This window comes from Bos javanicus, chromosome 1 (genome assembly GCF_032452875.1).
Source record: "Bos javanicus breed banteng chromosome 1, ARS-OSU_banteng_1.0, whole genome shotgun sequence".
Classification (NCBI taxonomy): Eukaryota; Metazoa; Chordata; class Mammalia; order Artiodactyla; family Bovidae; genus Bos; species Bos javanicus.
The window spans coordinates 146,961,155-146,974,334 of NC_083868.1; the positions used below are offsets into that span (position 1 = coordinate 146,961,155).

The 13,180-nt window shown below is 47.2% G+C and overlaps 1 protein-coding gene across 6 annotated transcripts in view; it reads right to left on the bottom strand.

The window, feature by feature from the left end:
• The window catches only part of RUNX1 (RUNX family transcription factor 1), a 273,353-nt gene that overhangs the window by 92,246 nt on the left and 167,927 nt on the right, over positions 1-13,180 (bottom strand). For 4 of the 6 annotated variants that reach the window (XM_061424402.1, XM_061424413.1, XM_061424372.1 and 1 more), the window contains 3 exons: positions 12,776-12,814; positions 6,654-6,907; positions 6-162 (listed from right to left, as the gene is read on the bottom strand). In XM_061424402.1, coding sequence (XP_061280386.1) covers positions 6-162; positions 6,654-6,907; positions 12,776-12,814 — 450 coding nt within the window. Of the gene's footprint in view, positions 1-5; positions 163-6,653; positions 6,908-8,092; positions 8,851-12,775; positions 12,815-13,180 lie in introns of those variants that run through there. The other 2 variants (XM_061424391.1, XM_061424387.1) reach the window with 2 other exon arrangements.

The following is a 13,180-nucleotide window of genomic DNA, read 5'->3' on the forward strand; positions in this document are numbered from 1 at the left end:
CATACCTCTTCCACTCCGACCGACAAACCTGAGGTCATTGAATCTCGCAACTTGGTTTTTCATGGCCGCAGTTGCATTTCTCAGTTCAGCTGAGTAGTTTTCATCATTGCCTGCCATCACGGTCACCAGAGTGCCATCCGGAACGTCCCCCAGAGCCACCACCTAAACACCCATCAAGGGACAAACACAGACATCAGGTATGTTAGAAACTTTGACGTCATTTGTGTAACTGTTCTAAAACTGAACGGATATTGTGATGCTTTTTAGTTTGCAAAGGAATAGCAAACTAAATCATAACTTATATCATAAATTAAAACAACAGAAAAGCTATTAATGGGAAGATTTACTTTAAATTCCACTATGTAAAATTATGGGCTTCCTTGGTGGCTCAGACAGTAAAGAATCTGCCTGCAGTGCGGGAGTCCCAGGTTTGATCTCTGAGTGGGGAAGATCCCCTGGAGAAGGGAATGGCAACACACTCCAGTATTCTTGCCTGCAGAATTCCACAGACATAGGAGCCTGATGGGCTATAGTCTGTGGGGTCGCAAAGAGTTGGACACGACTGAGTGACTAAGAACACACACGCACGTACACACACACACATGTAAAATTATAGATATTTAAATCATAAAACATTCACCTAATAAAGCCACATAAGGTCACAGGACATGGCTGGAATAAGGCTCACTATAGCAAGGACTTTGAAAAGCTATGGCTTCTTATGAATACAATCATCACTTCTTAATTCTCCATATTTGAGAAACACAATGTCTTGTTTTTTTGTAAGTTTATAGCCTAACCCATTTTTCATTTGTCCAGACCTCTACCAATAGGCCTAAGAGGGTTGATTTTGCCTTTGAGGTGTTTAAACTTCTGCTAAAATTAAATCTGATTGCTTCCACTGAATTGCTGAATATTCGTAAATGACTTACACTCTCCCTTCACAATTAGTTCATCCTTATTGTCCCTACTTGATTCTATGATTTTGCTTTTCATTAGCACTGAATTGCAGTATGCAAGAGAAAAACATCAGAAACATAATACTAACTACAAAATCAATAGACCTCAGAGAAGAGGGGTGCTCACTTTGATGTGCTGCTCTGATTTCAGGAGCAAAATTTCAACACATTTTTATTCTGTGAGTCCCAGAGATGTCTTAACATGGACCTGATAGATAACTGAGATTTTTTTCCAAACCCAGATGATGTTGAAGAAGAATTCCTTCAATGTACCTGAATGGAAATGGATTTCCTATCAGGACTAGTAAAGTAAATTAGTAAATAAATATTTTGACACTTAGGTAATTTTTTAAAAAAACAGGAATTTTAAGGCAAAACGCATGGCCAACGATGCTTCATGTAGGAATATCCATTTCTTGGGAAATGGACATTTGATCCTTCTAAATTCCATTGTTTGTGTTTTCTAAAGTGGTCGTAGAATTTCAAATCAAAATCAGTTCTACTCGTGATCACGATCTCCTATCACTTGCAATACCCCTGATTGGTATTTTCTCAGTGACTAGTGAAATGTGTGCTCATCATTCCAATTTTATAATCGATAGGGGGGGTTATTTCATTTTATATTTTTTAAACTTATTACAATAAATTTATTACAAAGATAAAGTATTCCATAACCCAATGTCCATAAACTGATAATGGATTTTAAAACTGTGATAGATCCATACAATTGATATTATCTCATCACAAAAGGGAATAAAGTTCTGATACATGCTACCACATAGATGAACCTTTGAAACAGTACACTAAGAGAAAGAAGCCATTCACAAGAGGTTCACGTATTGTACGATTGCATTTATATGAATAATCTAAAATATGCACATCCACAGACATAGAAACTAGATGACGGGTTGTCGGGGGCTGAGGGAGAGAGGAATCAGGAGTGATTGCTAGTGGGTATAGGGTTTTATTTTTGAGTTGTGTTAGTAAAGCATTCCACAGTGGTTATTCCTCCTCCTGTTTTCCACTTCCCCATTTTTACCTAATATTTGATACATAATTTTTGCAGGGGTAACACCTATATTTCAGTCCTCTTTTTCTGTCTGCATATAAGGCTGCCATAGGCCCCCTTCTATGACAGAAAAGCCATGTTTCTCTAAATTCTCATCTTCATTGCCTGCTTAGTCATCACCCTTTCTCATGTCATCCAGTTGACCGTTTATTCCTTTTATTTCCTAGGGCGCTTCAGCTGTTGGATTCTAAGGACTATGACAGGGAAATTGAACCAACTCACTATAAGAGGTAGGCATCTTTCTGACCCCAGGACTGTACCAGGAGACTCAATTCTTATAGCAATAGGCAGGCATGTACCTCACCTATTTTATCCAACTTGCACTCTTATCTTTCTTTCCAGTCCTTTCCATCCAAATGTTGGACATGTTTTCTATAAAGGAAATTTAAAAGCACAGCTATTTCTTCCCCAAGCACCCTCTAATTAGGTAGTTAGAGCCCATTATAAGTACGTTTGTTGCTGTTAAATTAGGAGCAGTAATATGACAATTCCCTTTTGTTTCAAAACCATTATTGAAATAAATCTCCTTGATCAGTTATGTAGTTCTTGTTACCGTTTTTTCTATTGCCGTGAAGTAGACTTGCTTTATTCTGCTCTTTTCAGTCTCTTAAAAATCCACCCCCAGTCTGTTTTCCCCCCCCAACTGTTTTCACTTCCCTCTGTAAAATTAGCGCACAATGTTGAAATGTCCTCCTTGAAAACATATTTTTACTTCCTCATCCCCATCTCCCTGTGATGACCTGGCGTCTCTGTTTTAATTCCACATTCAGTAAGTAAGTATACAGGGACCGGATCAACTGCATGGTTTTCAAACTGAATAACTCATTGTTGGTTAAAGAGCTTAAAATAAATCAATCTTGTTTTATAACTACCAAAATGTATTCTAAATCACCTTCCTCCCACTGGCCCCTCTCATAGTGCTCCATGTCTGTGCCTCACTCATCTTTCCAAACTATCCTCATCAGTAATGTGGCAAATTCATGAGGCAGTCACCAAACAAAAATACAGAGTAAAATAATCATGGTGGCTAAACAAGAAAAAGTTGTTGATGCTGGAATTTAAGACTAAAGAAATTAGGAGTTTATCTTCTTTTCCCCTTTTTCAAACTGAAGCAGGAGTCAAAGATATTTCGGGGCTCAAAGATCATTTACTTGGCCTTTTATAGATTTTTCTTGGTGAGGAGGAGGGAAAGAATTAAATCCAGGAAAACTACACTAATAAAGAATATCATCTAATTGTTAGCAAGCATTCTTAGACTAGAAAAATATTTTTAACTTAAAAACTAACATTTCTGTTAATTTGATATAGATTTTATCACTGATAGGCAATATGCAGAGAATTTTTTTTTTAATCTAACTTCAAACAGAATAAAAGAAACAACTGGAATGAAAAGCTATAAACAATAGGTAAGGAAACACAAACGTTTACATTTTAACACAGACCAAACAGACAAGAAGAGACTTGCTGGCCAAAGGATATCTCTCTTTTTTTTTTTTTTAACTTCTCTGTTTTTAAAGTATCAGGAAGTTGGGCAAAATATCAAGCCTCTTCTATATTACAGAACCTCCCCACACTGCTCTTGGTCAGCCTGTTCACGGCTGAAACTGGCATTTTAAACCAACTCTAGTTAGGCTGAAATTATAGTCACAATTCATTTATTTCAAATCCCTTAAATTTCCAGTGTTTTAAAGAAAGTTGAGGGGTGGAACTTAGCATTCAGCTGAGATGACATTTACTGCATAGCTAGGAGACCATGATCTCACCAACTGAAACGTTACTTCTTTCTTTCTTATGAAAAGAATATTACTATCAGCGTCCAAGGCCTCTCAACTTGCTGAAGGCATGTTTATGCCTTCGGACTCTGGTGTACCAGGGCCTAAATAAACTTTAATATTACAGTCTTAAAAAACACATCCTAAGTCATCCGAACAGCTTTTTTTGACTGCTTCGGTAATTAATGAGTAACAGGTAGCAAATTTAAGACTTTTCTCTGTAGTAAAATAGGGCTCTCTTCTAAGCTAAAAAATAAAGGCAATTTCACCAGAGACATGGGGGCGTGGGGGATATTTTAGGGCCCAGGATAAGCAATTAGGATGGTTTTCATCTATTTTAAGGAAAACTCACACCTTAAAATCTCCCTTTAGTTTCAAAGATTAAAGCAGAGGATTTACACATATTCAGAAGATGCCTAAAGAATCATTTCAGTGCTCCTTCTCATCAATACCATCAGACTTTATCATGGTTTTACATTTTCTCCTCCTTAGTATGGGGGATTGTAGTAATTCTTTAGTGCTTACCTTCTTAAAGAGGTTGTCTGGGGCTTACATAAAATCCAAATTCTAAAGTACTAATTTCTATAGCAAGTGCTTGGGAGGTAAGTAGTACAAGATGAGTACAGAGTGGAGTCAGGGACACAAAAGTTTAGCTTGCTTTATTCCTAATCTTTGTGCTTGTTCCCTCACTGGCAGTTTTGTCTGCTTCTTCCGTTAGGCGGTGAGCAGGTCTCCTTTAGAAAGAGGCCCCTCTTCCTGGGGACTGGAGTGGCGACAGATTGTTCACCAAGCGGCCTGATTCCTCTACTGTACTTTCCTTTGCCCCCAAAGTTGTCAAGATCCACTTTAACTTTTTTCAAGAGGTTTATACCTTGATCTTGAACCTAGAAATGATCACTCAGTAAAACAGATCTTTTTAAAACAGTGAATTGTCAGAAGTCATTTTAAAAAGGAAACCTCTAGGGTTATTAAGATTTCTGCTAAAGGGAATTCCCTGACGGCTCAGGAAAGCAATTTACGTGATTTTTTCCCCCCTTTTTTCCATTCTTTTTAGAAGGAAATACTTTCATGGGGTGGCTTGAGAAATGACCTGGCCCTAACTCCTTCAGATTCTTAATCAGTTAGTATTTGGGGTGTGGGTTCCCTAGCCGAAGAGACTATGACTTCGCCCAAAGGAAGCCACAGATCTCTGAGAACCCACACTCCCGTGGTGTGTCTGTAGCACCTGGTTTAAAGGACCCTCGGGTTGATTATCAGCCTGTCTCCTCCCCTCTGCACTTATCTGCAAGTGACCCGGGGCCCATCCCCGTCAGAGCCGAGGAGGTCTGCCTGCTGAGTCCTTTTATATACAGGGATTAGAGTGATTTAAAATTGAAATGAGCTCCCAACCCAAATCTGTAGAGGTGGAGGAAGAGACAGGAAAGAGTCCAGCAGCTGCTCAGACTCATCGTCCTTTCTATCCTCCTCAAAAACTCCTTCTTTCAGAAAATTGAGGCAACTCTATACAGGCAGCCAACTGCACTTTTTGTTTGTTTTAAAAACCATAATCTAAGTTTGGAAGGTGTCTAAAGCGTAAAAATAAAGAACTCCGATAGTTAACTTGTGTTTTAAAAAGTGAACATTTATTCATTGTAACTAGCTAGAAATCCATCCCAGGCTTGGAACCATAAAAAACTTTAATCTCCCCTTAAAGAGGACAATTATGTAGCCAGATTTTATTTTTTTTTTTTTTAGAATAAAAAGAGTAGATGATCTTTATAGCTTCCACCCCCACCCCTTGCCTACCTTAGCCCCTTTAAAAGAACAGGAAATGACAGCACTGATTGTATTTAAAAAGCTGCCCCTTCTTCAACCCACCCAAGACAGAAGAACTGAATCCCTACCGCCGAAATGAAACGTCTTCTGTTTGCTGCCAGGGGTGGTGGGACGGTTGTTTAAAAACGCCCGGGGTTGTTTATATAGCCCCTTTGAAGGCCAAGGTTTTTCAAGACAGCTGAAAGCTAGCGCAAGATGAGGGGTGAAAAGTGAACGCGGACCTCTGAAACTAAAAGGCTGAAGTTTCCTGGTCCACGTCACGGTCCCCCTCCCCTCAAACAGCAAAGCAGGCGGATGAGACCCCCAGGCTCACGGCAGCCCGCTATGCCTCCTTTCGCTGACCCGGGGCTTCAAGCTAGGTGAGCCGGCGATAACATTCAAGAGGGTTCCCGGAAAAGAAACAGGATTCGCTACTTGCGGCTTCTGTCAGGAATAGGCTAGAAGCTCAAAACAAAACAACAGAAAAAACACTCCTCCGAAAACTTTTGCAAATTTAACAGAGTCCGCCGTGGACTTTGAACTTGCTAATTCCTACAGTGCTGTTAAAGAGGGGGTGGATGAGGGGAAAAGCCCTGAGAGTTTTCCTTGTCAAGTTTCTTTTCCTGGATCCAAAGGTATATCAAAGTATCTCAATTTTATTTCCTGATGCTTTCCTCAGAAGGGCTGGGTTCCGGCCGGGTACTTTTCCTACTTTGGATCAAAGCGAAGGACCGCTGCCCGGGGAGGAGGTCCCGCCGGCCCTCCGTGGACGTCTTTGGGGGAGGGCACCCTTAATTTTTTCAACCGTCCCCCGGAGGCCTCGGCGGCCTACTGAAGCGGGACCCCTCCACCATCGGCCCCACCCCCGGCCCCACCGAGGGTCGCCACGGCAACGCAGCATCCCCCGAGTGCGGAGCGCAGAGGGGTGGACCACGGGCCTCCGCGCCGGCCCCTTTCTAGAACCCAGCCCCGCCTGCCTGGCCACGGCCCTTCCCTGATCGCCCCGGCGATCGACCGGCCTCTGCCTGTCCTCCCGCCACCCGCTCCGGCCCGAGTTACCTTGAAAGCGATGGGCAGGGTCTTGTTGCAGCGCCAGTGCGTGGGCAGCACGGAGCAGAGGAAGTTGGGGCTGTCGGTGCGCACCAGCTCGCCCGGGTGGTCGGCCAGCACGTCCACCATGCTGCGGTCGCCGCTCCTCAGCTTGCCGGCTAGGGCGGCGCCGGCGTCCGGGGCGCCCAGCGGCAGCGCCTCGCTCATCTTGCCCGGGCTCAGCGCGGTGGAAGGCGGCGTGAAGCGGCGGCTCGTGCTGGCATCTACGGGGATACGCATCACAACAAGCCGATTGAGTTAGGACCCTGCAAACAGCTCCTACCAGACGGCGACAGGGGCGCGGATCTTCAGCAAGCAGCTCCCGGGAGACCAACATACAAGTTCAGGGGCCTTTATTGCTGCAAGGTGGCTGGGGGAGAGGGGGGAGACTAAGTTACGAACAGTCCAGGTAGGCGGAAAAAGTTCTAGTTCTGACGATCGGCCTCAGCTCAGACCTGGGCACCGACCACTTAGTGCTTTAAAAGTGGGCGACCAGAATCCAAAGTCAAGTGCCAAGGGACCCTATCTTCTGAGTCTTGCTTTGAGAGTTGGAAGTTTCAGTCTTTGGCTGTTACAGAAGTACCCGGAGGTAAAAATCCCCATACACTTCCTAAACTGTTTATGCGGAGAGCAGAAGGACCAGCAAATACAGGATTTGGAAGTTCCAGTAGTTAATTGCCTGTCAGTTCTTCTTTTTTTTTTTTTCCCCCCCCAGGTGAGTTTTGTCTAAAGTCCAAACACAACAGAAAATATACGAGTGTTTTCAAATACGGCGCCACTTTTTATTCATGCAAAACTGGCTTCGGTCCTCAAAAGCGAGAGCTGAGACTTCCAAAAGGTCCTGCTTCTAATGTATGTGCACATATATATAAACATATACATATGCTCTACTTTATAAAATATTTACAATACAATCTGTAGAGAATTTAAACACAACAGAAACCCATTAATGTTCGCTGCAGGTTTTTTTTTTTTTTCTTCTTCTCTAAGTAGCTTTGAGAATCAGCTTCAGTAGTTGAAGAAGGGCTGGGCGAGAAGGACTTGTCATGTTTTCAATACATTCTGGCAAAATGCTCAGTTCAGAAAATTCAAGCTTTATCAAAGAAAAAGCTGATCTTAAAAAAAAAAAAAAATCCAAGTCGATGACACTCAGGGTTCAGCTCTCCACATCTGAAAACTCGGGTTTGGGGATGTTGGTTAAGTTTGTGGCTGATCCTGTGGTTTGGTGGGAGGTGAGCTGCAGCAGAGTCAGACGCACGCAGGCACGCACTCTTCGGAAGCCAGCCGCCGTCTACATCGACTCCGGTGAGTCAGCCCCGACTTGGGCAGTAGCGAGACGAGCTTCCTTCAACGTCGCCCCAGCGCCGGCCGGGTGAACTGCCCGGACGCGCCAATTTACCCACACTCACCGCGGAACCGCAGCAGGTGGAGCGGGCCCTGGCGAGAAACGCTCCGCAGCGCAGATCTCAACAGACGGGGCGGCTCGAGTTACACAAGCACGCACACCCTGCCACGCACACGCGCCACTTCACCACTCGCCACGAAGCCCGGCGCACTCTCTCCCGCTGTTGTCAAAGGACACAACCGGAGAAAAGTTCACACCCAGCAAAGAAATGGAACCATCCAGCCAAGAAACCAGTTCATTCAAAAGTAGGAAAACGCAAAAACAACAACAAAAAACCCCACACACAAAAATCAAAATCGAAGTTCCAACGCGGTTCTAGAAAAAACGGCAAAGATTGACTTTCCTGTGGCGTCCCCAGTATCCCCAACAAGAGGTGCCTGCCGGCTCAGGGCCGGGCAGCGTGGTGCCCTGGCTGGGTCCGGCCGCGGGGCGCTCGTCCCGCCTGCGCCCGCTGGCTCTATGAATGAGAGTGCCTGGAAATGAACGTGCTTTTACTGTAAGCCCGGCCCGAGGAATTCCATTCCCTCAGCTCGTTTGCATAGGGGCGGCTGCCGGCCAATCACAGGCCTTTCCGGTATCAGGCAGGGCGCGGCTCGGTGCCGCGGGCTCCTGGAATTGGCCCGCGCGCCCCCGCCGCCGCCGCGCGCTACTGTACGCGGCCGGGGTGGAGAGTCCACCGCCAGTGCGGTGGCCACGCCGCGCTCCTCGCATCCACAGACCCGCACTCACACTCTCCCACGCTCGCTTGAGACCGCCATCCCGGTGCGGACGGCGGCGGCTTTGCACACCCGCGGGCTTGCGCGACCGGTAGTCCGCCCGCCCGCCGCGGGGGGCTGCCGTGGTTCGGAGACCCAGGAGGTGGAGCAGAAGGCCGGTCGGCCTGGAGGGACTGAGGCCGCGCGCTGAGCCCGGAATGGTCCGGTCTCAGAGATCTGTCGGAGGGAAGCGTCCCGCGAGCCATGGAGATAGATGAAGCGGCCGCCGCTAGGCTCCCGAGACCTGGGGTCTGGGCGGCCCCAAGACCTCCGCTTTCCCGACGTGGATGGGATTCGGCCGCGAGGGGGCCGGGAAGGGCTGAGGGCCCAGCCCGGGGAGCCGCTTGGCGCCGCTTGGCAGCCGCGGCGAAGTGGCGCTGATTCATTTACTGAGGCCAGACGGTGGTCGGTCTCCACGACCTGCCTTTTGTGTGTAGAGTTTTCTCTCTGGGTTTGTTTTTTTGGTGTTTTTCGCTGCGTCTTGACGCGGCGCGCCTCGCTCAGGTGGAGTTGAGCTTAGCGGCCAGCGAAGGAGTTCCGTAGTTCAGAAAAGACCCCCCCAAAGAACAAGCGATTGGAAAGAAAGTGGAAAGCCTCCGGGCGGGGTTCCCCCGCGGGGCCCAGGTCGTTCGTGCCCCGCACCCACCTCCGGCTCCCCGGAAACGGCCCCCGGGCTCCGTTCCCCGCCCGCGCGCGCGCGCGCGCCAGCCGCCCCGGGAGCTGAAGCCACCCCAGCTCTGCGCGCGGGCAGGAACATGCCCCCCGCTCCCGTCCCAGCGGCGCCGCGGGCATTTTCGCGGAGCTTAGAGGGGCCCCGGGTCACCCCCCCTCCTCCGCGCCACCGCCCGGCCGCGGGCACACACACTCCACGCGGAGCCCACCGGGTCCCTCCCTCGGGGGGAGGGCGCTCATCCACTACCCCCGTCGCCTGGCACGGAGCCCTCCACGTCGACTTCGCCCTGGGCGGGGGTCCTTCGCCCGCCCCCGCCCCCGCCCCCTGGTGGGGGACTCTCCCTTCCCACCCCCCGCCTTGGTTCCCCCTGCCGACGCGCGATTTGGGGGGTGCCGGAGCACTGCCGCCGCCGCCGCTCCGGCTTCCCCAGGGCTCCAGCGCCAAGGGGCCTGCCAGAGGCGGGGGCCGTGGCGGGCCAGCCCGCGGAGGCCTTTCCGGGCGCCGCGGCCGCTTCCCTCGCCCCAGGCCCGGAGAGGCCGGGCGGCTCGGCGCGGGCGCCAGGGGGCAGCAGGCGCCCGGCGGCCGGCCCGCGCGCCGGGGGAACGCCCCCGACGGCGCGGCTGTTGCTCAGTCCTTCTGGAGGCCTTTGGGTCTCCGGTAGGAACTTCAGCTGGGGTAAGCGAAAGGAGAAACGGCAGCCGGATCCTGCCTGCGCGGCCCGGTTCCGCCCCCGCCCCGCTATCCCAACGGCCGGGAGGGCAGCAGGGGAACCTTCGGGCAGAGGTCCCGGCTGTCCCGACCCGCGCGTATCGGGGTCTTTTTTTCCCGAAATCCCTTGGCCGTCCCACCATCTGCTGGTCCCAAGCCGTAGGGGCTGCGGGCGACCCGGGCGCCCTGCGGCCAGGCCCCCTCCTTCCGGCCCCGCATCTCGCCTGGTGCGTCCATCCCCTCGCTCCTCTCGCTCCAAAAAACCTGGGACATTCCGGAACTTCCAGTATTCAGCTGTATTTTGTTTAATGGGTCTGGGAGTTGAGGGGAGTCTCAGAAAACGCCCTTGTACTTTTCTTTAAAAGTGATTTGTGAAGAAGCCTCATTTCAGACATTGCAGGTGTAAAGACCCCCTCCCCTAACCGTCTTCTCTCCACCCGGGCCGAGCGATCCCAAATACCGAGCAGTCCCCAGACAATCCCCCCCACCCCCGCCCCGCCACACACACACACCGTTTGCGCCGGAGCCCCGGGGCCACACAGTCTCTCTTCTGCGCCCGAGCTCGACGCTGCCCGCTCTAGAGGCGAGTTCGGGCCGAGTGAAATCTTTCTGCTTGGGCTCGAGTGTATTTCCTCAGGAGCCGATCGAGTGCATCCCCATAGACCCCCTAGGACCGGGTCTGGGGGGACTAAAGAGTGTGGTGGAGGCAAAAATGGGCTTTGCCTTCAAGGATGTAGCGGTCGAGGGGTGGGGGATAAGCCGCCTGCTCGGAAAGCTCAGAGAAAGCTCGTCTGGGGCTGCGACCGTTTGCCTGAAACCCTCAACCCTGCGAGGGGCCGCGGGCGCCCCACGCAACGCGGTCTTCCAGGTGGCAATCAGGTTTCCTTAGTAAGAGAAGAGGATTAGCGATAGATGCACCCGGTTCAGACGCTGTTTAGCTCAGAATCTCAACCAGTAAATCCCGAGTTCGAACTCCGACAAGGACAGTAGCAGGAAGGAAAGCTGCTGCTGATTTTATTTGAGTGGGGCCGCCGGGCATTTGGGGTTCTCACGACCTTGCGCAGGCTGTAACTGCGCTAACGGGGTGCAGGCTTGAAACCCAGCAATAAAACACACCGCCCCTCCTTATCGAGGAACTAAAATGAATGGAAAGCTGGCAGCCTGGGACTCAACTAAGGGGGTATCCCGAACCCCTTAATCTAAAGGGCTTTGTACATATAGAGTATGGAGTTGAATGTACTCTTTTTCCACCAGGAGCGCTCATTTAAGCGGCGATATAGAATTTCCCTTCCCTTGCTTCTCTAACAGAAAAGGAAAGGAAACATTTCTGTATACACTCGTAGTGTTCCCCTGGAATAATACTAATATTTGCTTTTGTCATAATACAGTGCAAAAATTACAACGAAGCAATATGTTGGGCGGATGGATGCTGTGTGACAGCTTCTTCCAAATTTGCTGCATGGGGGAATTTTCCAAAAGGCTCCTAGTTGATTGAATGAAACATGAGTTTTCACAGTGAATTGAAAAATCAGTATTTGCTTAGCTGGAAGGGGAAAATAAAACAATTTCACTGGAAAACAGCTTGTTGACATGTTTTTTTCTACAACTTTAGGTAAATAATGATGGGAGTCTCAGAAAACATTTAAATATTACACATTTTTTACTCTTTCAAAACGCTCTCAAAAATAAGAATCTCAACCATTCTCTTAGAATCCCCTCTGTAATATATTTCTAAAATTACATTCCTAAAAATGTAACATTTCTAAAATAATTATTTCTGTTTTCAGTGACCATTTTAATGAAAATAAAAAGCAGAGAATGTATTTTTCTAGAGGTGGATCACATTAGTTGGTACTAATGGCACAGGAAATGAGAACAATTTTGATGGAGACTAACATACATGTAAATGTATGTATAATACAGATTGTCCGGGTTTTTAACATTGGAATTTAAATAATTAAACATCCCTTTCTCCCAGTAGATTTGAGATGATTTCACTTTTGAAATATAATTACTTTGGGGGAACAGATTCCTTCGTTTTTTCAATACATCCTTCCTCTGTGTGAATGTTTCCATGGGATTCTGTGGCTGAAATATGACTATTTCACTAACTTTGTAAATCAATTTACAACTCACAAGTAACAAACTGAGAAAGAATTTAAATTAATCTTTTTAAAAGTTAGGGATGCTTAGTAAGCATTTTGCTCATATAAATTTTACATTAGCACTGCTATAGCAAAAGTAATAAAGTTATAATACATAGAAGCCAAGCTTTTTTTTTTTTTTTTAGAGAGAGTCATATAGAGTCATTTAATAACAGCACAATGCACCTGTGGTAAACGCTGTAGAACCGAGGGTATCATTTAAGATTTCATTGGAATGTTTTATATGTTTGACATTTACAATATGGAAAACAGCTTTTAAATATTTTTGAATCAGCAAAAAAAAATGTCTTGATTTTATTTGGGTTAATAGAGATACATGGATAAAATGTCATATATATGCGTATATGAATATGCATATAAAAAATATAATTTGGAATCTAACATACCGTGAACGTCTCTAGATGGATTCATTCCGTGAACACATTCTGAAAGAGTAGAAAATAGGAAAATAAAAATAATTGTGTGAATATATTGACAGCAAACACCAAATTTACTGAAGTTGATTAATTGTAATGGAACCAATGCCAGTGTGGAAACTAAATCCCCTCTCTCATTTTCTGGGGAGCTTGTTGCCTCTCACACTTTTTAGCACTGGAGATTTTTGTAGCATATTGTCCAGCTTTGGGTCAAAAATAACTTAAAACAGTAAATCATCATATAAAAAATGAACTGTTACATGTGCATGGTTTTTATGTACCTTCTACCAGTGTCTCCCATCGCTAGCTAATACTAAGGTCTTTATCATTCATAGAATCACCTCTTTTAAGCTCTGTATGGGATGCAAATGTGAT